This window comes from Solanum dulcamara, chromosome 11, assembly GCF_947179165.1.
Source record: "Solanum dulcamara chromosome 11, daSolDulc1.2, whole genome shotgun sequence".
Lineage (NCBI taxonomy): Eukaryota > Viridiplantae > Streptophyta > Magnoliopsida > Solanales > Solanaceae > Solanum > Solanum dulcamara.
Genome location: NC_077247.1, coordinates 41,052,804 through 41,079,665, shown reverse-complemented (window position 1 = coordinate 41,079,665; position 26,862 = coordinate 41,052,804). Strand labels below are relative to the sequence as shown.

The 26,862-nt window shown below is 35.2% G+C and overlaps 2 protein-coding genes across 3 annotated transcripts; one reads left to right on the top strand and one right to left on the bottom strand.

Annotated features, from left to right (window-relative positions):
- Positions 1 to 10,176, bottom strand: LOC129875252 (DNA repair protein UVH3). Of its 2 annotated transcripts, XM_055950705.1 has the most exons (16): positions 9,841 to 10,176; positions 9,511 to 9,761; positions 8,868 to 9,037; positions 8,619 to 8,736; positions 8,199 to 8,276; positions 8,021 to 8,074; positions 7,357 to 7,541; positions 5,540 to 7,253; positions 3,892 to 4,086; positions 3,379 to 3,464; positions 2,899 to 3,178; positions 2,666 to 2,802; positions 2,493 to 2,577; positions 1,637 to 2,167; positions 249 to 956; positions 1 to 107 (listed from the first exon to the last, which is right to left on the bottom strand). In XM_055950705.1, exons 1-15 carry the CDS (start codon positions 9,926 to 9,928, stop codon positions 270 to 272), a joined length of 4,659 nt encoding a protein of 1,552 aa, XP_055806680.1. In that variant the 5' UTR covers positions 9,929 to 10,176; the 3' UTR covers positions 1 to 107; positions 249 to 269. The 2 variants fall into 2 exon arrangements, with proteins under 2 accessions (XP_055806680.1, XP_055806679.1); XM_055950704.1 differs by having other exon boundaries at positions 1 to 956; positions 9,841 to 10,175.
- An 11,821-nt stretch (positions 10,177 to 21,997) lies between these two features.
- On the top strand, positions 21,998 to 25,557 carry LOC129873979 (senescence-associated carboxylesterase 101-like). The gene is made up of 4 exons (XM_055949187.1): positions 21,998 to 22,192; positions 22,310 to 22,661; positions 23,899 to 24,456; positions 24,630 to 25,557. Exons 1-4 carry the CDS (start codon positions 22,176 to 22,178, stop codon positions 25,431 to 25,433), a joined length of 1,731 nt encoding a protein of 576 aa, XP_055805162.1. The 5' UTR covers positions 21,998 to 22,175; the 3' UTR covers positions 25,434 to 25,557.
- The last annotated feature ends 1,305 nt before the right edge of the window (positions 25,558 to 26,862 follow it).

Sequence of the window (26,862 nt, the reverse complement as noted above, 5' to 3'; positions counted from 1 at the left end):
TTAGCAAGACCAAAAAGTCATGTACATGAACAACTTTGTAACACTCATGAATACATGTTAGTTCATCACTAAGCAGTAAGCACCAGCTATGCAACTTGGAACCTTATCTGTTGCAAGACAGATGGATTCAATAATTAATCTGCTTATACAAAAATCATACAAGGTGGGAAGTCCCACGTGATGCAGGCATTTAATGCGAAATATGAGAAGGAATTACATGCTAACCTACTTCATATACAAAGGATTACCTACACCGAGCACTGGTATCGTCAGCTATTCTTCTTCCGCTTCCTCAAATTTGGCATTGCACGAAGAAATACCGAACTGGACACATAATCATTGTTCTCCATATTTTCTAGGTGTGGTGATACCTTAATATTAGTTGTGTTACTTAAATCTTGCTCAATTTCAGATGCACCTATCCATGCTTCACAATGCTTCTCACTTGTTTTCCTTGAGGGGCGAGAAACCAATTGGTTTGAAGCATTACTACAATTCTCATCTCCCAAAAGCTGAGAAGAATTATAAATATCTGAACACTCAACTGATAAGATAGGGCTAGAAGCATTTATCTCATGCTCCATATCTCCATCATTTTCCTCTAAGCAAAACCCACCCCCCATTTTAAGGTACTCCTTAGACAAAAGATCCCCAGGAATAGGATCATATGTTTCATCAAAACTTGGCTGAACAGTAGCTTCCATCTCTGCCCCACCTGTATCAACACCAGCACTTGTTTCAAGGTTTGATAGTTCTTGTGGGAAGTAATCATTACTTGCATCATTCTCATTCATCTTACTAGAATCAGCAGGATAACGTTCAGCTATGCCCACATCTGCTCCTGATTCTCTCCTTTCTAACTTTTCAGTAGTAGAATCTCCATCATCTTTGTCAGCTTTGTCAGACTCATCATCTCTCTTCTCACAGTAATTTACTATTTTCCGATGACGCTCTGACTGAAATTTCAATTAGAACGAAATGGAAAAAATATTAGTCATGAACTGGAGAAGTTTCAAGTAAATAAAACAGAAATTGATAATAGAGAGAAAGTTCCCTTCCCCTGAACAGTGAATATGCAGAAAAAATTACTGTCATTTTGTTTAAAAGTATGTGATTTTGTTCAAAATACATGCATATACTAGCAATCAACTCCAGAGAGAATGTTGAAATTGCAAATTCTAGTGATCACAAACGAATCAAGAATTTAAGACAACATGCGACCAAACCATGTCATCAACAATTTTCACATGTAATACGAACCATGAGTAATATTTCATACATCACATGTAACAAGATATTATGAACACCATACATATAGGACTTGCAGAAACAAAATATCATAAACATAAACATAGGACTTCCAGAAGTGGCTTTGAAAGTATTAGACCTGAGAGAATGGAATAATTCAACTCTAATTCTTTATGGATAGGAATTCAGTAGAGGTTAGGGGAACACTAAACAAGGCAAAGGTGACTTGACATTAGCACCAATGCAGTGAGTACCTTCCCTATACTATCACAAAATATAGTATCTAGATGAGCTCTCAAAAGCTATTGTTAATGTCTGTAAATTTCGCTCAAAAAGGTGTGGTCATTAAGAGTTAAACTACAATTAATATTGCAGGAAAAGGACGTACTCTTCTGGCTTGATTTGGCTTTTCAAGATTCTCGATTTGTAATTGTTGCTCTATATCACTATCTTTTTCCCCCTCGGAGCTTGTTTTGGAGGATCTGGAACAGGATTTTTTACTTGCCTTCCGCACCGATCGAGCTGTTTCTATCCGTCGTCCTATACTACCACTTGATTTCTTACTGGTGTTTCGCTTGCTTCCTGCTCCCTCTGGTGGTTCCAAATGTTCAGGCTGCAGATGCCCTCCTTTCCTTTTTCTTGACTGCTTTCCAACTGATCTTCTTTTTGTTGTAGTCTCCTCATAATCAGCACCAGCAGACTCTAGTCCCCTCGGAGGATCCTCTATCTTTTCCTCGTTCATATCATTAGATTTTACTACTCTTTTTTTAAAGCTTCCAGGAGCATCTTGTACACTTCTATCCATTAAATGACTGGATTTGTTCCCAGTCATATATTTAACAGCCTTATTTATCCTCTTGCTACGGATTTTTGCAAATCTCTCATTGAAAGAGTAGAAGGCTTCCAGTCGAAGTTGTGTCTACATCAATACACAAAGGAACAGTGAGAGAAAAGGTCTTCATCAGCTTCCTCTTTCTCCAATCAGACAAATTACCACAAAATGAAGTAAATAGTAAGTGCAGATCATTCAGAAACAATACAAAAGTGATATATTGATATTTTTCTTATCATATAAACCAATCCTTTATTTCGAATGGATCACGCCAATTGACATGGTTACTCTATCCATTTGTTTTATTTCGGTGGACACAATTTATTTCCATATATTTATTTATTTTAGATTTCGATAGCAAGAAAGACTGTTTGAATAAGACAGAGGTAGAAGAATATGAAAAAGGATCAACCTCATGTTTGTTGTGCTCTTGCAGGACCGGTAATAGCAATTCATCTGCCTTCTGGCTGCTCCAGCCGAATTTCTCCCAACAAACTCTGCAACAAGTAAATGTTCATTAAGAGTCATATATAAATCCTAAATCTTCATTAGACCTTTCGAAGGAAAATATAGTGTATAACTCACTTGCGAAGAACAGAAACATCAGGCTTCCCCCATGCGAAAGGCTCTGTTGACTTGTCAACTCGCGGAGACGTATATGCTGAAATTACAGCATTACTCGGAAACGAGGAAGGAATATGCCAGTTTTTACTAATATTTCTCTGTGAACACGATCCCAGCATAAAGAAAGAGTGAGGTCATGCTTTTCCAATCAAATAGACAAATAGATTTGAACCAAAAAGGCACAATTGGTTTACATGTTTATTCATGAAAATTTGCCTCAACTTTTCAGCTCTGTCCTCGGACTCGGGGACATTTTCATTGGCCGCGGTATTGCCTTCCAAATTGCTGGTTGAGCAATTCATATCAGGATCACCAACTTTACACCCTCTCTTCCTAGAGCTGGAACCTGCCTGTGCTTCAAGCACCCCGAGAATGGATGGATCTGGCGATTCCACCCACTCACGAAATTTCTGAAGACCGTCTTCCTCAGGAAATGCATTCACAACTTCAATGGCATTAACAATACCGATCCCACTGCACCATGAAGAAAGAATGGATGAGGACTTCCAAATATCTCAGACATAATTAAATGCTTCATGTAAAAGAACTATACTATATATTGCTCCTGATGAGAATATGCAAACAAGACTAATTGTCGGAGTCAACAAGAGAGGCAGAGATACCTGGTTAGCAGGATATAACACTTTGTAAAAGAGCCATAGAAACAGGCTTACCTCACTCCTTCAGTATAATCGCTCCCAAGGAGCAATGCCATACGAATTATTTTTTCTCTATCCAACCCAAGCTCATTCTCCACATCCTAATGAACAGCAGATTTGTGATCAACCACAAGTATTATAAATGAAAGGAAACTACAATCTTCTCTAAGAAATGAAACATTGGTCCCATAGTGTACCACCAACCTCAAAACCTTTTTCTTTTCTTAATCTCATTTTTTATTCGTTTTTTTTTTTGGCCTAGAGTACCACCAACCTCAAAACCCTTTTTCTTTTCTTACACTCATTTTTTATTCTTTTTCTTTTGGGCGGGGTGGGGTGGGAAGTGGTTGTGATAGTGATCACAAAAAGAAAAACAATTCCTCTTACTACAAGCATTGCAGTGGAAGGGGGGGGGGGGGGATCGTTAAGAAAATGACCTAAACAACTGTAGCTGTAGAAACCTAGTTGCAGAGAGACAAACTTAAGGGAAAGAAGAGTATCCAAAACACTGGTGAATCGATGATGAACCTTCATAAAGTATGTCTCCACATATTTGCGATCATCAAAAATATTCTTGTATACACTTCGAGCACCAAACAGGAATGCATCAGAGTCGTCAGTAACCACACCATCAACAAGATTTGTAAGTTCCATGTAAGCACATTGGGCTTCCGCTTCCATTGGAGCTATGATATATGGCAAGCCAAACATTTGGAGCAACTCCTAACATAGAGAAAGAGGTAAATCAGACGAATTGAACTAATAATAATACCATTTCACCAAAAAACATTAGGGAAAAGGAATCGAGGACAACAACAAAGAAGATGACTCCGGACCAGCAAGCTGGAGCAGGAAAAAGAAAAGGTACTTTTTTGATAAGGAAAGATATATCTATATAAATATTTGTTCAAAGATATTTCTATAATCTGCTATAAAAGCCTAAGTCACTAAGCAAAAAACAATCACGCACGTTCGGATGTCAAGTTGATAAACTAACCAGGATACACCAATTAATTACGTGCACGTTCGGATGTCAAGTTGATAAACTAACCAGGATACACCAATTAATTACGTGATTTAAATAAGAGATACTCCAATACAAAGCATAATCTTAGCCTAGAAGCATTACATCCAAAAGGCATGATCTTATATCCTAGAAACATTACACCCAAAGAGTTGGTGCAAAAAAATCATTGAGATAGAACAGACTGTATGTAGGGATGACAATGGGGCGGGGCGGGGCGGTTGAGCTCAACCTGCAAATTTTTTAAATTGCCCCGCCCCGCATGACAATTTATTTCATTTTCAACCCGCCTCACCCAGCATAAATTTTTAAGTTTTTTTTTTTAATTGAAGGGGAGTCTTAGAGTAACCGGTAAAGTTGTTGTCATGTGACCAGAAGGTCACGGGTTCAAGCCTTGGAAACAGCCTCTGGCAGAAATGCAAGGTAAGGCTGCGTACAATAGACCCTTGTGGTCGGACCCTTCCCCGGACCCTGCGCATAGCGGGAGCTTTAGTGCACCGGGCTGCCCTTTTTTTTATTTTTTAATTGAGTTTAATATGAAAAATAAAATTCATATTTTTTTCCATTTTTCCACTAATCAACATCAACTACTAATTAATTGTTTCTAGTTAACATTTCAACAATTATTTCTTAATTGTTTCTAATTAACATTTCAACAACTAACAATTCACTCGACACATCTAGTTTAATTTTTTTTAAAAAAAGTTAAAACTAAAGTCAAAGTTTAATATAAAAAGTTTATATCTTTGATTTTTAGTAATTACAAAGATTTAATTTTCTTTAGGTTATTATTTGGTACCTTAAACCCGCAACCCACCCTGCACGGATTAATTTTAAAAATAATTACTTCAACCCGCACCGCATAGCTCTAAACCCGCCCCGAACCCGCACCACCCTACCTCATTGTCATCCCTAACTTTATGGCATGACAATAACAAAACTGAACTGATATCACTAAGGATCAATTTGTAATCACACCCACCTAGCACATTCCGGCAAAATTGAGAGAAACTAAATAAAATGGCCAAGGAACACCTCAACCAAAAATTCCTACTCCCTAGTGATAAAACAACTTCCAACTAAGAAAATGTGTTATTGGGAAATAAAGTAGGTTTATAATTGCATTGAAAAAAAAAATCATCTAAAACCTACCTGACACTCAGCAAACATTTCAGAGCTAACAGCCTCTGCATTACGCTCAAGCTTTCTCTGCTCATCTCCTAGTTTTTCACGCTCTTTATCCAATACATGCATCTCCTCCTCCAAACTAGCCATCATAACTTTTCGATCTTCTTTTCCACTTGCAGAATCCAAATTGCCCAATCTCTCAAATAATGGGCCATCACAAGCACTTTCCACGTCTAGGTTTTGTGCACTATTGATATCAGTTGTAAAATCCTTGGTGAAAGCTTTGGTGAGTTCTGTCGACTCATGTGTATAATGATGTGTGGCTGCGCCAGATTCATATTGTTGGGCATCAGTGGTTATTGCATTTGGTGATTCATTAAAAGTTGATTGTTCAATAGAAGTAACATCTGAAACACTTTTTGTGTTGCTGTTACTCGAAACCTCAACAGTGGTATCTGTTATCTTCTTTTTAATCATGTCAACCTCTGATCCATCAAGTGGAATGGTCGGTTCCATATGTATGTCACAATGCAAATTTCTGTTAGTATGAGTGGTTGCTTTTTCAGTCTGCAAATTACTGTCAGCCTGACTGATTTCTTTTTCAATCTGCATATTTCCGTAACCAGAATTAGCTTGAAATTGTTCTCTCAAATGGGTCCCCAAACAGTTATTACTCCCTGGAATATCCATCTCAAGTACAGTATCATGCAAGTCAGCAGTCTGAATTTCAGATGGTAAATCTTTCTGTTGAAGAATTTCGTGTACCTTTAGACAGTTGTTCTCTTGACTAACAGATTCAATACTTATACCCTGAGAAACTATTTGAATAGCTTCTTCGGACATCTCTTTCTCATGAGATTTATCTATGTATCTATGATCTCTCATATCCTCAAGACTCCTCCTTACTGCTTCCTGATAATTGACTTCTTCTTCCAAAGCACCTTTATAAGCACTTCTTGAATCCAGTGGAAGTAAGGGAGGCTCCTCGCAAATGTCTAAACATCCTTCTTCCCATTCTATTTCAGCCTCATCATCCAGGCCATCTTTCTCCAGTGGAGCCTGACCTTCCCCTTGAGAGTTATTACTTAGCAAGTCACCCTTCTCTTCAACCACTCCCTCCTCCCACTCAACGTCCGAAGCAGAATCTAGAGACTGTTTCTTGGAGGGGGAAAGATCCATTGGAAATTCCATCGCTGGATCACCTGCCACTAAACACGCAAATATATCATCATCATCATTGGCACAATCATGTTCAAAATTATCTTCAAAAGATATCTGAATTGTAGTCCCACTTCTCAACTCAGACTCTTCATGTTTGTTGTTTAAACAAGCCTTCCCATCATCATCTGGATTGGATGAGTTCAGATGCGAAATTGTATCAGAGACATTTCCAGGGGTATGTACATCAGTGTCACTTATAGTAGGCACATCGCTAAAATCTTTGTTTCTGGACATACTCTCCTCCTCGATCTCTTTCATCATATCTAAATTTCTCTGTAAATCTCGAGTCATACGAACACCCATGGCTCTCAGTCTGCTGACCCGAAGATTACCCCTCTCATCCAGATATGTTTCCACATCATCGTTAAATGCCCTTTCAGGCTCAGTCACAATCGATTCAAGCACATTACTAGATTTCCTTGTAGAAGCATCACTCGCAACATTTGCCAAATTATTTTCTGTTTGTACTTCACTTGACTTCTTACTAATTTGATCTTCTCCAGCAGATGCAAGGACACTGATAAACACCAACATGCAATTTTTTTAGTGGACAATGATGATTTAAGCAAGGAAAGGAAAATGAATGAATCACTTGAGTAAACCAAATGATTGTTACTAACTCTTTGTCCCCAGTAAAAGATGAGGAGAAAATAAATTCCCTATTTGCTTCAGAAGCAATCCTTGAAGTACGCACACCACCTATTCCCCTTCCAGCAGCAGCTTTCTGCACTTCACCTATCTCGCGTCGAAAAGCAACAGTTTTCAGATAAGCTTGTATTTGCAGTTCTGAGAACTTTTCCGGGGCCTGAGAGATGCATCTAGAGAATTAGAATGAAAAAGATAAAGAATGTATCAAAAGGCACACAGCATCAGTTCTTAACCTTGCAACCACAACTGACATAATTGAACAATATAACAGAAAAAATTGTAAGCCCAGTAGTCCTGGAAAAGGACTAAAGAATGTCAGAAGTCTATCATCACAAATTACGTAACATGTGAGAGAAGTACTAACTAAACCATCAACCTGACGAAAAACTTTTTATAAATAGATCGTTTAGGAGACATCATCATGATCCATCTAATGTAACTCACAAACAAGGACTAGTATATAATATTGAGATATTGTGTTCTCAAACATGAAATGCTGTGCGCAAACTATAAATTTTGTACTTTAAACTACAAAAGGTACATATCACAAGAAGATACAAGCCCGAAAAACCAGAGAAACAATTGCAGAAAGTGTAATCATTATGCACTGATGTGCAAGAAAACTTAATGATGTACCTTCTTGACCTTCTGATACTTTTGTCTGTTCTCAGCCATCAATCTCTCCCTCATCTGGCAAACAATTTATTAATTGATAACACAAAGAGAGAAAATTCAGCGCACACAGTTCGTTTGTCTCCCTTTTGAGGGAGTACTAACTGGATACTGCTTCCGCAAGTAAAAGAACAACCATTACCTGACCAAGGAGATCAAGTTGCATAGATGGAGGTAAAGCAGCTAAAACAGAAGGATCAACTTTTCCTTGTGTTGCTGGCTGCACATTGCATACAGAGTTTGGGGGTTAGTAAGAGAAAAAATCTATTCATAACCTCGTCAAATAATAACACAAGCATCACAATTACATGTATGCAATCAAGTCCGTGGATTGAAATAGTAGAAAATGAATGCATAATCCTAACCCAAAAATTATTTAGATTTCCAGCACCAGAGGCATCAACGGACCTGTTAGCTTTATAACACACACAACTATAGGTGTATTGAGACCAAAAGCGTCGAAATCATTTTCCTACTCAAATAAAGTGGTCACTAGCACCATGCACAATCTGAATCTGACATGTAAAGATGAAAATGAAATCAACAAGCAGTTGATGCTAACCAGTATCATCTCTTCGTCTTCATCGGTGTTATCATTTTCAGTAGGAGCTGCAGCACAAAATGTTGATGCATCATCAGCAAAATTCCAGTCTTCCTCTGCTTGAATAGAAGCTGCCAACCTTAATTAACTTGTCAAACTGAGTGTCAGAATCTTTTATTTCCACATTCAAGTAGAAAGCGACAAGGTCATACAATTATGTAACTTGTCAAAAAATAAAAAACGATCACACAACTGACTACTATAACTTACATCTCATCCAGTGCTTCTTTGTCATAATTTTCTGTAACCAAGCCATTTCCTTCGGCCATGTTCTCCATAGTTCCAGTTGCTTCTGTGATAACCTTTTTACCCTTTGCATCATTCAGTTTCCTCTGGTTCTCCAGATCCACAGACAACACTTTGAGCCTCATTGCTTTAAGCTGCAATTAGAAATGGATAAAGAAAAGTTATTCAACATCATGCAAACTGTAAAATACTTAACAGAATGAGGTTCCTGATGAATTGAGTGCATTTTAAGTTAGATAACACACGACCAATTTCCATTGTCAACAAAACAGAGAATCAAGGAAATAATGGTTTTATTATCGGTTCTCTCATCTGCCCGCATGATAATCCACCACGGCATTGATCACAAGCACTTATGTGACCAAGAATAGAAAAACAAACATATTGTTCACTTTGATGGACCATCTCATCCTACAGATAAGGAGAAAGGTTGTTTAGGTTTGTAACATGCTCCTAAGCCGTGAAAATACTTTGTTAGTGACTAAAACACCTATAGCATATTGAAATGTGTGACCCTTCTTATCAAAAAACTTAAGTTGTTCTAAAAATGGTACACTCATATGTTCTAGGTCTTCAACACATAACTCCAAATAATTGAGGGACTCACATGATTAAGGAGCAATTTTTCAGCCGTCTTCCTAATTTTGGCCTGAGCATTTTCCCGCTGGCGGCGACGTGCGATCACTGTTCTGCGCTTCAGGGCGGGCGTGCCTCCGTCAAATACAAACACTGGCTTAGTCCGAAGGTAGAGTAGCTTGCAAATTCGACGGAAAAATCCTAAAATGTGAGCATTCCGCACCATTTCTCCCTTTTCATCTCGCATTGCTTTCATGAATTGTATAATCCATATACTCGCATCTGATAAATAACAATTTTCACACAGTATGATCAGTGACTAGTATTAATTAGGGTTAGGGTTAAAGGAAGCTGAAGTTACCGATTGCCAGCTTTTTCCCAGCGAGGGTCTCGACGGAGACGCGGCGACCAACGGGGGCGATGAGATCCCAGAGACCTTGAACACCCATTTCAGCTTGCCACTAAACTGTCAAAGATCGTGCTACACTTTCAAAGTATTGCCGCCAAGTTCGTACAAATAGGTTGAAAAATGGAACGGGAAGTCGGTTGGTCGTTGCAGGGGCAAATTGGGCAGCTTGATTTTTTCCCCTTAACACAAAGTTCAAGGACCATTTAGGTAATAATGACCTGATTTGGTACATGTTCGCTTGAAATTTAAGTCCTTCCTATTGTTTTCAACTTCTTCTAACCTTAGGGTTCTCTTTGAACACTAACATCAATTCCAATACATTTATATGCTTATCATTGTTTTCACGTAATATCCTTCTTATCATTAGCTCTTGTTTGTACGTAAATTAATTTAGTTAGCACGTATTGCACTTCTTAATAACATTCAAATATTTCAAAATTCGTCGGGGTGCTATGGAGGGCAAGTGATCATTATACTACGTAAAAAAAAAATATTTTTTAGATATTTTTAATTAATGACAATAGTTTAATTGCCGCTAAATAAGTTTTTAGTGATAATTATAGCTTAGCACTTTTTGTAAATTCTACTAAAGTCTTCAATGAAAATTAACTAATGTCCGTAAAAAATTAACTCTCTTAATTAATGTATATATTTATTGTTGTTAAAGACTGTGAGCATTTTGAAATGATTTTATTTTATTATTTTATTTCACATGACTAAACTCTAAACCATGAATTGATATAAAAATATTTTTCATATATCAATATTATTGCATATCACATGATTTAAAAAAAATGTTAATTAAAAAAAAAATATCACATGATTTAATTTAAATCTTGTCCTATTTCTTTGGGAAAATGATATATGATAATACTAGGCACGTAAAATTTGAGGCATTCAATCAATTTTCATGTTTTATTTTTTAGAAACTAATATTAAATAGCACGAGTCCCGCGGATAGAATAACTCAATATTTTATGTTTCTACTTAAGGTGAGAATCCACACTAATAATAGTGGATAGACAATTATCATTACCCTAAATGTGACCGACACTCAGAAATCATTATTAATTTCCAAGCAAATTACTTGGCTTGGTCACATATCCGTTTATTCATTCAATCGGCAGAAAGCTTAAAATAAAGATATAAATAGGTGGGCAAATCCGATCAATAATCTAACTCAAGAAAGAAAGGTCATAGGCCAACAAATCAAACTTCAATCTATGTCATGAGAATAGTCTCACAAGAACAATTTAAGGAATTGAAATATTCAATCAATCCATCTCAATCTAGTCTATGAAGCTTCTATCACTACAGTCTAAATGGTGCCAATGACAGGTTTATGGCTATCTCAAATCAAAATAAAAAGGCTAAACTTAAAGCAAGAATGACATAAGTGGTATCCTCCGAATGCAGGGGAGGACTCACTAATCAGCTGAATGTGAACAGATCCTCAACGATGCGCCTGTTGATGATCTCTAGAACATGTCTCTGCAACATTAAATTATGCAGTTTCAAATAGACGTCAGTACGTGGAATGTACGAGTATGTAATATCGTTGAAAAGAAACTTACTCAAAGATATTCAACTCAACTCAAGGGACTCAACTCTGAAAATTACTCAAATCAATAAAGATTCAAGTTCAAAAATATGCAATGACTTTCATTGACTCAATCAAAGTTTTTCAAATCGACTCAATCGTATGCAATCTCAATCAAATCATTCATTTTGTATTATTATCAGGGAGTTTCTCTAACTGACAACCATCACCATATGAACGAGTGATGTACAACAAAGCGGTGACGTTGCCACACCCGTTCAATACTTTACCAGGGTAAGGGACGAATCATTATCATTGGATCCACAATCAATCAAAGTCCATCATTTTGGGACTTAAGAGGTTTAACCATCCATCCTACGCTGGTTACGTAGTTCATGAGATTTGAGTTAAAACTATACTCTTACCCAAATCGATGTCCAATACTACTCCCTAAATATATGATGCTCATAGCTATCTAGTAAAATATTCAAATCATCTCATTTGGTCTCATTGAACCCTTTTCAAAACTCAGTCTCATCTCAAATCATCATGCTTTTTCATTTAAAAAAGCATGTTATCAAGCTCAATCAAATCTCCTCAAAACTCTATCTCAAACAACTATTTATACTCGAAATACTTATGTTCAAAATAATAAAATTTTAAGAACCTTTTAAACTCAACTCATGTTTATTTAAGACTTTCACAAGTCATGCTTGAAGACTCAATAAAATCATGAATGACTCAAGAACTCAATTCATATGAAAACTCAAACTCATTTGAAATCACTACTCATGCTCAAATCATCAAATTCTTTCAGTAAAATATGCTTTCAAGATCATTCACATCTCATCAAAACTATTTCTCAATTTCAATCAATCATGCTCAACTCTCATACTAATTTAGACTCAATAATATATATATATAATTACTCTCTTCGTCAGTGCATAAATTCATTATCTTTACTCAAAATATGCATGTAAAAGTCATGATCATAAAATCAACCAGGGTTCATGGGAAAGTATCCATGATCAACAATTTCACTCAATTGAGAGATAAAAAGTAATGATAATCTCAATGCATAATTATACGGAACTCAATAGAAGAAGAATTAACTCATTCGCAATTCAAGAAACTGGGTTAGTCTTAACTCATTCTCAAAAATCGGTAGAATATAGATGTAGGGCGTGTGGATGAACTCAATCCAACGTTGTGATTTGCCTTACATACCTGGGATGAAGCTAGACAATCAAACTGGCAAGATTCTGACTTGAAATCCTTAAACCCTAGCTCTTTCTCCTCTTCTTAGTCCTAGTTTCTTTTGCTTGAGTGTGTAAAAAGTCTAAGGAATGGGTTTAGAAATCCTTATAAGGTCGAAAACTGCTTATATCAGTCATGAGTTAAGTATAAGAGGGGTGAAAAAAAGACTGGAATGCTCCTCACTTAAATTGAAAAGCATACAAAAAATAACACATAAATTGCATTTGTGCAATTTATGTACAAAAATCGCGCAACACATAAAACGCACTTGCCAAATGTTTTTTATGAACAAAGTAAGAAAATGAACTAGGTGGGGGTAGGTCCGCAATGCGTACCTATCGCGCACTCTTCTGGTTAGGCTATTTTTGTCCCGAAAAATTATCTTTTGATTCGGTTGGCCTAAAATTAAATCGAGACCACTTTTCCACATGATTTTCCTCTGATCGATATTCTGACCTCGAATTGGCAAAAAAAATTAAGAATTATAAGTTTTGCGGGTGAGCTATCTTCTAGGGGTATTTTAAAAGTTTTTGGGGTATAACAATATCTCCCCCTTGGAATCATTCATCCTCGAATGATGACCAATCTATGAAATTGCACAAGGCACGAGCGCAAATCAAGAACTCAGATACTCAAACACTCAAACAATCAACCCATCATTACTCGGACGCAAGAATACTCATCATGCACTTAAACTCGGAATGAACATCAACTCTAAGATAGGAAAAATGAATATTACCATCAATATAATCATCGGAAGGCACGAATGCAATACAAGAACTCAAAGACCCAAGCTCGTGAATAACTCACTTAATTACTCAAACTCAAAAAGGTACTATCTTAGAGATAGAAATAGGAATATTACCTTCAACATCAACATTGAAACAAAAAATGAGAGAAGGGCTATAATCTCTAATATTTTCATCGAAATTTCTTATAACTTCGGAAAAGAGCCTTATGATCCTGATATAAAAGTATGGTCACTATGAATTAAGCGACATGACTGATAGCTTTTGAGATTAAATACTCTTTTTTCTATATACAACTCTTTCTCGGCTGCAACTCATAACTCCCATAAGGATACATATGGCTACCTTCACCAAGGCCTAGGACTCCAAGTCTAACTGCATGCTCTTATTATGTTCAAGCCTAATGCTAAGTCGTAAGGTACTACACATAATATAATTATGCTAATCTAAACCACAAGCTTCATATTTTATACCTTTATAGAGAACCTCATCTCAAGAGTACTATTCATTTCCATTACATTCAACCAACCTCGAGTCCAAATCAAGAAGCACTTAATGCATCGTGTATTCATCCACATATCATCCTTATCACCTTCAAGCCTAGTTCTATAACCATCCCAATACCCTTACTTGAAATAAAAACCTTCAACATGAAATCATCAATAGCCTACTGCAATTACTCATATAATGGCCACCACACATGCAAGCCTATCATTGAAATCACTTTATGAATTCTTTGAAGTCAATATCTCTTAAGAATTCACACGCCAATCTTTTCACCTCTATACTGACAATTGTATTAACTTTTACCAAGAGGTACACTCAAATACTCCTACCTATCTATTTCGCACAACAAGATCCCATCTCGCTTTTCCTCCACGTCTATAACATTAAATAGAATAAGGACATCATAACAATCCACTCTCTCCCATCTACCACCATTCATCTACTATCATTAACATCGCTATCAATATTGAAAAGAAAAAATCACTAGAAGGGCTTAGAGCGACAGATCATAAGTATGATTCATTCAAGAAATCTAATCCGAGAACATTCATAATGTAACATGATCTCACTAGCCTTTTAAATCCTATCACGGGTTTATGAAATTGAGCGTACTCTGAAACATGAAAGCATTTATCATGTCCCATATAACATATGACTGGAAATTCATAGATTCAAGGAATAAGATCGAGATTGCTGAAGGAAGTTAGCACTTCTCACTTTAGGAGCCGAGCATGAATATGAATAAATATAAAGTACATGGGTCTGAGCCACGGATATGGCTCTCATACACATGAAAAGTGTATGGTATCACCTCGACTACAGTATAAGAAATATAAGAGATGGAAATTACTGATGTCTTATCCTGGTCAACTCATCACTTCTTAAAACTCAAGATCCACTTTAGTTCATTACCTCATCATATCCCCCTTAGCTCGAAGGTCACTACTCTGAGTCTGCGGACTGATTTTCTACACTTAACTATAAGAACACTGCTCCACATGATTGAGTATTACTATTCACAAGTACGCTTAAACCCTCCGATTATACTATACCCGAAGATACCAAACTCTACTGGGCCTCATTCTAAGATACTTCTCTTAAGTTCCTTTTATCTTTTAGGCATCTTTCTATACTTGCTGCTCTTATTGGCATACACATCCACTTTCTCTAATTCTTATGATCTAACCTCTTTTCTTTAGCCAGCTAACACTCATCTTCTAGGTTCACATATTCCTAACTTAGTTGAAGGAAACTTGAACTATAGCAGAAGACTCATCATTATCTATATATACCTCCCTCCGACCCAATTCTTATGGATACTAAATAAAAAGAAAAACTCACATCCAACCTTCTCCAAATTAGCAGCTAAAGGATACTAACTAGTTATCCAAAGCAACTCATAAAATTAGAGCCTCATACAACTTTATTTTACATCGGATACACATCTTAAGCCTCTTCTTACCAAATGACTTAGCCTCAATTAACTATTTTCATCTAAGGGTCACATACACCACACTCTTAGAATTACACTTCTTACAAGGTGATATCCTGATCTTTCACATACGTCATGTCAAGCCTACTAAATCAAATCTTAAAACCAGCACTATCACACTCATAATGCTATCCCCTTTTTCTTTACACCACTCATCTCAATTTCAAGCTTAGGGTGTAGTACTAACACTCATATCACACACTGCTCATATACTATACCAACTTACAACTACTAGCTGAAATTACGAAATAATCTCCTACTAAGAACTCATGACAAGTAATCGACCCCCGTCTCACTAACTGTCTAATTATAATTCATCACCTTGTCTTCTTTCATAACCTAAGTACTATTTACCCATTTATTACACCTCATTCCCTAATTATATTCATATCCCTCTAAATAACATGGGGCTTTCTATTCAAAATCATAAGCCTAGCTTAGATATATCATTTCATGACTACTCCTTCCTTCGTTCAACACATATATTAGGTCTTTACTAACACAAAGACACCTCAACATAAAACTTCTCTCTTGGTTCGAGTTTACTCTAACTCATTCTAACTGACAACTCTTACTCTAACTCATTCTAACTGACAACTCTTACTTTTCCTCTTATCATGAAAGTTAGACGATACTTACTACTCTTTAGTCAAAATCAAAAGGGACTTTACTTATGACCCCATCATACCTTATAGGTACATAACTATAGTTACATGCCTCATCCGACCACCCTTCTTACTATTTGGTTTCTACTCTTTAACTCCACTTTTCTAGCTCTACGATAATTCTACCAATTATTGCTTATAATACCTCAAATCACATTCTCTGGGGTGGTAACACTAAGCAATTTAAGACATAATTTTCCTCTCAAAGATAACATCTGAAGCAAGGTTTAAGGAGAAAAGTCTGGGAGTATATCTTGCTTTGGCTCAATGGACTATTCAAATGAATAAGAGTGTATTCTTTCGAATTAATAGACTTAAGCACACTAATCGGCTACTCTTGAGCCTGGTGTCATCCCTTTACTCTCTAAATACTTTATCTGGAAGTAATTCATCAATAAGAATCTGAGATTTATTGTTCTAACCACCTTGAGTATGAGAGGTAGTCAGACGGATTTGAGCAACGAACGAATAAGAAGAGAACTTTTATAGATTTAAACTCTATCGCATGAATTCAGAATATGAAAGAACTGAAATAATTCCTAATGTCTTATAGCCTCCTGATTATAATCTGGTGTACGACACACCCACAAGTAAGACTGTACTAGAAAAGACTTCATAGACACTCTAGGACTCTTGAACTCTGTGTTATGATACCAAGTTTATCACGCCTCGAAAGAGTACCCTAGACGTGCCAGCACTCAAAAACCATTACTGGCTCCTAAGAGAACCACTTGGCCTAATCACATATCTGTCCATTCATTCAGTCAATAAAAGACTTATAATAAAGAGATAAATAGGTGGGTAAATCGGATCAACAATCCAACTCAAGAACGAGCGGTCATAGGCCAACAAATCAAACTCCAATCTATGTCATGAGAATAGTCTCACAAGAACAATTTAAGGAATAGAAATACTCAAACAACCCATCTCTATCTAGTCTATAAAGCATCTGTCGCTACTGTTTAAATGGTGCCAATGACAGGTTTATAGCTACCTCAAAGCAAAATAAAAAGACTAAACTCAAAGCTAGAATGCCATAATTGGTATCCTCCGAATGTAGGGGAAGACTCACCAATCAACTGAATATGAACATATCTTCAATGGTGCGACTGTTGACGATCTCTAGAGCCTGTCTCTGCATCATTAAACGATGCAGTTCTAAATAAACGTTAGTACGTGGAATGTATGAGTACGTAATATAGATGAAAGGAAACTTACTCAAAGATATTAAACTCAACTCAAGGGACTCAGCCCTGAAAATAACTCAACTCAATAAAGACCCAAGTTAAAAAAATATGCAATGTCTTTCAATTGACTCAATTGTAGTTTTTAAAATCGTATGCAATCTCAATCAAATCAAATCATTCATTTTGTATTATTATTTGAGAGTTTCTCTAACTGACAACCATAATCATATGAGCGAGTGATGTACATGTAAGGGACGAATTACAATAATTAGATCCACAATCAATCAAAGTCTATCGTTTTAGGACTTAAGAGGTTTAACCATTCATCCTACGCTGGCTACGTAGTTCATGGAATTTGAGTTGTAACTATACTCTTACCCAAATCGTTGCTCAATACTACTTCCAATATATATGATGTTCATATCTATCAGGTAAAATATTCAAATCATCTCATCTGGTTTCATTGGACCCTTTTCAAACTCAGTCTTATCTCAAATCATCATGCTTTTTCATTTAAAAAAACATGCTATCAACTCAATCAAATCTTCTCAAAACTCTATCTCAAACAATCATTTATACTTGAAATACTCATGTTCAAAATAATAGAAGTTTAAGAACCTTTCAAACTCAACTCATGTTCTACTAATGCTTATTTAAGACTTTCACAAATAATGCTTTAAAACTCAATAAAATCGTGAATGACTCAAGAACTCAATTCATATGAAATCTCAAACTCATTTGAAATCACTGCTCATGCTCAAATCATCAAGTTCTTTCAGTAAAATATGTCTTCAAGATCATTCACATCTCATCAAAACTATTTCTCAATTTCAATCAATTATGCTCGACTCTCATACTCATTTAGACTCAATAATATATATACACACTATTAGTTCAAATCACTCTCTTTGTCAGTGCATAAAAGTCATTATCTTAACTCAAAATATACATGTAAAAGTCATGATCATCAAATCAACTAGAGTTCATGGGAAAGTAGCCATGAACAACAATTCCACTCAATTGAGAGATAGAAAATAATGATAATCTCAATGCATAATTATACGAAACTCAATAGAAGAAGAGTTAACTCATTCAGAATTCAAGAAACTAGGTTAGACTTAACTCATTCTCAAAAATCGATAGAATTTAGATGTAGGGCACGTGGACTAACTCAATCCAAAGCCTTACATACCTGGGATGAAGACAGGCAATCAAACTAGCAAGATTCTGGCTTGAAATTCTTGAACCCTAGCCCTTTCTCCTTTCCTTAGCCCTAGTTTTTTTTGCTTGAATGCGTAAAAAGTCTAAGGAATGGATTGAGAAACCCTTATAAGGTCGAAACTACGTATATAAGTCATAGGTTAAGTATAGGCGGGGTGAGAAAAAGACCAAAATGCCCCTCAATGAAATTGAAAAACGTATGAAAAAAATACACATAAATCTCATTTGTCAAATGCAATTTATATACAAAAGTCACGCGACACATATAACGCACTTGTCAAATGCTTTTTATGAACAGAGTGAGAAAATGAACTAGGTGGGGGAAGATTCGTGACGCGGACATGTCGCGCACTATTCTGGTTAAGCTGCTTTTGCCTCGAAAAATTATTTTTTGACCCGGGTGGCTTAAAATTTAATCGAGACCACTTCTTCATATGATTTTTCCTCCTGATCGATATTCCAACCTCAGATTGGCCAAAAAAGTTAGAGATGATATGTTATGTGGGTGTGTTATCCTCTAGGGATATTTTTGAAAATTTCCAGGGTATAACATTATCGAGACTTGTTTAGATTGGATATTTCTTTATGTGTCACAGAGGTTCCATAAATCTGAGAGGCAGAGGTTGACTATAAACTTCATCTCTCTCTGGACCTCAGGGAGTTTTTCCAGAGCTGAATTGCGCGTACACTTCTTAAGAGCAGAATCACGTGTGTACTTGGTGTATAACCTCAGCAGTATCTTCCATCAGAACCCAAAATCGGCAACGAATATGTCCTTTAGACTTTGCTAGAAATGGACGAACACTAAAAAATCGGTGGAAAACCAGCTTAAGCTGGTTGTACTTTTAAGTTCGTTCAATTCACACAGGTAGTAATAAATCTTTTGGGGTTGAAATCCGTGAACACTCGTGTGACATGTATGAATAGAAAAAAAATGTTACCTTTATGTATTTTCACTTATCGATGGGTACTAATTTAAATGTTATGTTTTTGCATAGTTTTAATTATATAAAATGATTGAATTATGATCGAAAATGCTTTTACATGTATGTATGTGTCATGTAGTGTAGTAAAATTAGAAATGAAGTCATATATTGATATAAAATTTTACTTAGACACTTCAACTAAAATTTGTATCATTTTAAACATATGGAGTAAGGTTTGATTGTGTTAATTTGACACCATTTTATATAATTAGCCAAATATGTAATATGTGTGTAACTGAATAGCTGCGATGATGGAATTTGAGATGGAGGACTTTTAATACAACTTTAAATCTGACAAAAGCGAAAGCCCCTAATATATTTTGAATGGAGGCAAATCATCTAGCTCAGGCTCTACGATTACAAGCTGAGCATAAGTAATAAATGGGTCATTGTCAACCCTGCTCAAAGTTGAAATAGACTAAAATGAGCTAAACAATAGGTTATAGTGCAATTAATCCAACTTGACCCATCATTTTTTTAGTTTCAAACTTATACATATTACTAAAATTTTAAATTTCACATCAAATTTTTTAAATTGTGCTAAATAATAGGTCATAGTCCAATTCGTCCAACTTGACCCATCATTGGTTTTATCAGCATGTCATCTCCTTGTTTCTCTAATTTGTATTTTAGATCAAGTTTGAATCTATTCTTTTGAATCGTTTTAGAATTTCACATGTTATATTGTCTTGTCATGTTTTCACCAGTTACATATATGTTTTGGTACTCTATGAGTAGTTGAGTACTATTCAGAGCTAATTTAGGGATCATTCAGCAATGAGTTAAAAAAATTAATTTAAAAAATGATGAAATGTAAAATATTCCGTGACCTTTTTTTCTTCTGTATTTTTATTAATAAAAACTATAGTTATATCATGATTGTTTCATATACCACACTAAGTTTGAAGATTTCAATGACCAAAAAACTTACGGCCAATGAACGCATGACATTTGTCGTTCATATGTAGATATTTTTGAATAGTCCAAACAATATTAATCAATAGTATATATGATCACCTTAATCTATTATTTATCTATGATACCAATTTAGCTTGATGTAAACACCGGAGCCACAAATTAACAATAAGGGGTTGTTTGGTGTGGTGGATAAGATAAAATAGTTTTGGGATAAATTTTTAGTAACCTTCAATTGTTTGTTTGGTTACAAAGTATGGATAACTTATCCCAGTATTAATAATTATGACTAGGATAAGTTATCCTTCCTTTTGAGTGGTATAGTAATCTCGGGATAACTTAATCCAGGATAAAGTAGGTAAACGGCAAAAATATTCCTTTAAATCCTTTTTATACATCACTTTTCATATTCATAAAAGATATTTTCATAAACAAATAATTTATTCTTAAAATTTACATAATGCATATTATTTTAAATGCAACAAATCAAACACTCAATAAAAAATAATTTCATCACAATTTATCCCATTATAATTTATATTCAAACCAAACAAACCTAGGGATATGAGTTACTGGTTATCCCTAGTGGAATATTGGAGACTATTCATGTTATAATGTGATATATATGCAGACGGAAGTTAGAGTGCAACTTCTTCAAACTAATTAATTGGCTTATATCCTTTGAAAATTATGTCGTGACATGCAGAAATTCTACTTTATGCTTTATGTTACAATCATTGTAGTTGTGATACTACTAGATTTTAAAATAAGACGACTATACGAGTCTACTTCTCTCTCCTTTCAAAAGTTGAATAAAACACCATAATAAGTGTGTTTTAATTTTAGAATATCATAGAGTATAAAATATGATTTGCTTTTACATTGTTAAATATAAAGAAATATATTACTCACTATCTTCATATTAGTACCTGCATCTTTAAAATTAAATATCATGGAATCATCCTTTTGCTCCCACCAACCCCTCCCCAAATTATCAAATTCAAGTCTACATAGTACACTAGGCAATAATTTAACTTGTGTAGGACTTGTTCAACTTGGAGAAGAAAAATGTCTTCAAGATTGGAAGAATGATGAAACTGAATCTGAGCACGAAACATCTACGAAGTTTAACTGATTACGACTGCTCTCTCTTTTTTATTTTTATTGGTGTCCGGGGGAGGGGAAGAGGAATCGGAGAGGAAATTATAAAGTGGGATTAAATTTTTTTATCAATAAGTCAAAAATTGAGTTAGTCAATTAATTGAACTATTGTTGAGATTTCTCAATTACGACTATTCATGTATACTCTCTGTCCTAATTCACGTGACTAACATTTCATTTTCAGTTTATCTTAAAGTAAAAGTAATTTTCTTCTATAACTACAAATAATTTGACTAAAAATTATTATTTTTAAAATCTTAATATAGTAATTTACAGCCATATAAATATAAGTTTGTTTTAAATTATAAATTTTAAAAATATTTTCTTTTTAAAAAATTTATGTCATGTCAATACGTAAATAGAGTATTAGCTATACTTGTAGACTTGGAGAGTGGGATTTTAAGGAAAATCAAGAATTAAACCACACATTCACTTCTTGTTCTTTACATCTACTTTCCTCATTCCTTTCTCATTTGCCAACCTTTTTCCCCCCCTCATTTGCCAACCTTGTATGTTAACTTCTTGTCCAATATCTTCTACTACTATACTTATATTAGATGCTAGCTAGGCCTTCAGGGATTTATCAAATTCTCCAAAGGCCAAGAAGATGAGCCAGTTTCCCTTGTGAGTGGCAATTTTATTCTTTTATGTTTTCAATTGCATATACTACAAAAAGTTCAAAGCTTTTTGCTTTATTTCTCAAGATTGTTTTACATAACTTTTCAAATTCTTGTTCCACAGGTTCAGCAGTGGCCAAGAATTGGCAAATTTGTTGGTGAGCTCAGATCTACTGCATGATTCTTGGTCAAGAATCTCTGACCTTAACAGTCATATGTATTTGAACAATCCAACTAACTCTGTTCCTATTTTGCTTAAAGTTTACCCATATCATTCAAATGGTGCTATTGTTGCTTTTGTATCCTCTCCTACTTGTTCTGTTCAGAAAGAAATGGTCTCTTCAGAAGCTCTTAAAGGTTCCCAATCTCCTTTTGACTTCATTTCTACCAAAGTCAACCCTCATTTCTCAGTTGACAAAGCAGCAATAATCCTGTTTGCCTCATTACTGAATGAGCTCTCTGCCCTCAAAGAACAGGTATTATAATATTCCTTGTGATTTCTCTTGAGCTTTCCCTACTTGTGCTAGATGTTACTACCCCAGTTTCAATTTGTTTGTTTCGTTTTAACTTGATATGGAGTTTAGGAAAGTAGAAAGAATTTTTATTGTCTTAAACTAAAGACACATACAATGTACTCAAAATGTTATTTAATAGTCTTAAGCATGTCACATGTAAAACTATCAAAAAGAAAAAAACTTTTTTTTTTTTTAACGAACTACAAAGAAAGTAAGACAAAGAAATTGAATCACAGTGAGCATTTAGTTATTTATAGCCTGTTTGGATTGACTTATTTTTAAGCAGCTTATAAGTTGAAAACTGCTTATAAGTTTTAAAAAAAAGTAGGTGCAGACCAACTCTTTTTTGTTGACTTATAAGCTGTTTTCAACTTATAAACTGTTTAAAATAAGTTCATCCAAATAAACTCAACTATTTATTGAGGCTTATTTTAAGCACAAAATGACTTTAAGTTGGCCAGCCAAACACTAAAAAAAGTTGAAAACAACTGATAAGCAACTTATAAGCCAATCCAAACGGCTCTTAGTCTTGCCATGTGAATTATTGACTGTTGACCATAGTATCTCCAAGAAATAAAGAGAGATGGAAGTTTAAAATGAAGAATTATGTGGTTTCAATGCACTATGTTAAACTGAGTGTTACATTTAAGTGGCTCTATAAATTTGCATAAGATAAATAACTAGAGTCTTTAGATTGGTTAGATTCTGGTGCTAAAGAAGAAATCTCCTTTTTAATTTACAAATCCTAAGCTTCTTTTCAGTTGCCATATAAGAAATGTGTCTTTTTATTAGTATTAGTTCGCCTATAAACTTTGTCGTAATTGTGCAGTTATATGATATCTGTAAACTAACAGAAAAATAAAAACTCGAATACCTTGAATCATGTTAACATGGTAATGCTGGAAATTTAGACAAGATAGAGAACTTGAAACAACCTTGGAAACAACATCTGGCAGAAATGCAAGGTAAAGTTGCGTACAATAGACCCTTGTGGTCGGGCCCTTTTCCGGACCCTGCGCATAACGAGAGCTTTAGTGTACCGAGCTGCCCTTTTTTTTATAGAGAACTTGAAACTCTTTTATGAGACCAAAACTTACTTATGTCTGAAGCATTGATTTTATGGTGTTAGTTAGGGATGCAGTAGCGTTGTTATTCATATTATTCATGTTGATATTTTGTTCATTCTGCTTGAGTGCAGTTGGACAGTTTCAGTCCTCTAATAATCACTGGACTTTCTTTGGGAGGTTCTGTGGCATCTCTATTCACTCTCTGGCTACTTAACATTTCTCCAAAGGACAATAATAAGCGTCCCACTTGCATCACGTTTGGTTCACCCCTTCTTGGTGACAGTGGCCTGCAACAAGCCATATCAGAACGTCCATCATGGAATTCAAGCTTCTTGCACGTAGTCTCAAACCAAGATCCAATCCCAAGATTTTTAATTTCACCTACTAATGGCTTTACTGGTTCTACTCCTCAATCTTGTATTTTCAAGCCATTCGGTATGTTTCTGCTGTGCTCAGATTCAGACTGCTCTTGTTTTGAGGAACCTGAATCAGTTTTGGATCTTATGACGGAAATGAACTCAAATAGCCCACACCAGGACAATGGTTTCTTGCATTTCGACTATGAGCAGGTTTTGGAACACCTCAAGCATAGAGTAATCTGTAAGGGAACTTCTCAGCTGTGTGACTTTATAGTGAATCAACTCCAAGCAGGCATCAATCTACAACTAGAAGCAATCAGAATTGGACAGGTAAAATAAACTTACCCCTAAAGTGCAAGCAAGTATAGTTTCCCTTTATCTTGAGCTAAAGTTGAATGAAAAGGAAATCAATAGAGATAATGTTCGTAAAACTTTTAGAATTTGTTTCTAAACCTTTTTTTTCTTTTCTTCTAACTTGTATATGCATATATTGGTCGTGGCAGCACAGAAGTAACATGAGCTCTCTTAGGAACAAAGTGAAGGAAAGAGTGGAAGAATCTTTCTCAAAGAAGAGGAATGCCTTCGATCCTGGCAAGAAGCTAAACAAAATGAAAGAAGCTATGGCTTGGCTAGAGTGCTACAAGAAAGTAACCCTGAATGAAGGAGGCTACTATGATAGTTTCAAATGCAGCGGGTCACGAAGCAGGGATGCAGTCAAAAGCAGACAAGAAATTGTCAAGCACCAAAGAACCCTCACTAAATACTGGAAAATAATGGTTGCAGAAGTAGAGAAAATGCCACAAAAAGAGGAGGCAGCTTTTCGTACTCGTTGGCTTTATGCAGGGACAAACTATAGAAGGATGGTCGAACCACTCGACATAGCTGAATACTATATGAAATCAGGGAACAGAGACTATGTAAATCTCGGAAGATCTGAGCACTATAAACAGTTAGAGAAATGGATGATAGAAGACAAACCGTCTGGAAGTGGTAACAATAGAAGGAAGTCTGTTAGCCTCACCGAGGATTCTTGCTTTTGGGCATATGTGGAGGAAGCTATTATAAGTTCCACAAGACTGAGAGAAGGCAGTCCAGAAGAGAAGGAAAATTCGAGAGCGTATTTGGCTAATTTTGGGGAATATACAATGAGTTTGATAAGGAGCTATTCAGCATCCTCTGAGATTTTCCAGCCTCATTGTAGCTTCATGAAGTGGTGGCAAGAATATAGGCAAGATATTCTAAGCTGTTTGAGTAATTTGCCTTTGGCCTTTTACATGGAAAATGAAGAATATCAAAGTTATGCTTAAAATTAGGGGTGTACATAGACCGGGTTGATTCGGATTTTTTACAAACCAAATCAAATCATTTGTGTTGGGTTATTAAATCTATAAACCAAACCAAATCAATAAAAGTCGGGTTTTTCGATATCAATTTTTCTCGGGTTTTTCAGATTTTTTTGGGTTTTTCGGATTTTTCATAGTATCTAATAAAAAACACAGAGCAGTGCTTCTTAAAAAGAGTTTTAGTACAAAATATCAACATATAAGATGGAGGCAGAATATTGTTTGAAGTTTTAACTTTATAATATAACTTTATAAGATGAGCTTTTTTTGTATATTATTTAGATTTGGACTTGAGAAGACTTGAGGGCTTCTCAAGTCCAAATCTAAATGTAAGAAAGAAAACAAAAATTATGAAAAATTTTTAATTTTTTTTTATAAATTACATTTTAATAAATATTTTTATGTATAACATAATTTAAAAGTAGTATATCTATAATCGGGTCGGTTTGGGTTCGGTTTGACTTTTTTTTAGTTAAAATCAAACCAACCCTATAATGGTCGGGTTTTTTTTCAAACACCAAATCAAGTCAAACCAAACCACTAGTCGGATTTTTTTTCGGTTTGGTTCGGTTTGTCGATTTGGTGTGGTTTATCGATTTGCCCTGTACAGCCCTACTTAAAATGGTAGTTATTGTTAACTACACTTGCATAACTTTATAAGATTGACATGTGAACATATATTGTATACCAAATAGGTCTGTGCGTACTTCCTGTAACGTTACATTCCTGTTTAGTTAATGAAGTTTTATCTGTAGTACCCCAAAAAAGAATGGATTTTACTTTTTGGCCGTAATATCTTAAGAAGCTTGAATATTACGATTTTCAAATTAAAAACTCGAGGTTGAAAACAATTCCATCCGTGTATATCCCCTTGTATCTCCTATATATCATGTATATCACACTTATATCCATGAAAATATGGGTATGATCAATGATATACACGATATATACACGTGATATATTTTGTCGAGATAATGTTTTTCCAGTCGACTATGGAACTGAAATTTAACTCCAAACTAGTCCACCTCCACCTACAATCATCCTCTTCATCTAGGTGTTTCTAATGAATACAAACCAACCCACTCAAAAAACTATTTATTAAGATGTTCAGATCCGAATTTTATTGCGATTTCAAGATTGGAGTTTGAATAATTTTTTTGCACTGATGAACCACCTTGTTTGGATGGTTGTTGCCTGTTGTATTTTATTGTATTGTTAGTCTAAATACAATGTTTGTTTTGATTGTTATTTAAATTATATTGTATCATATCGTTTAAATCCATCGTTAGGTAACGACCGATTTGGTGTATCGCGTTGTTGCCTTAATATTTTCTTCTCATTTTTTCTTTATTTATCATTTAATAATTATATTTCATCTTTTTTCCTACATTTT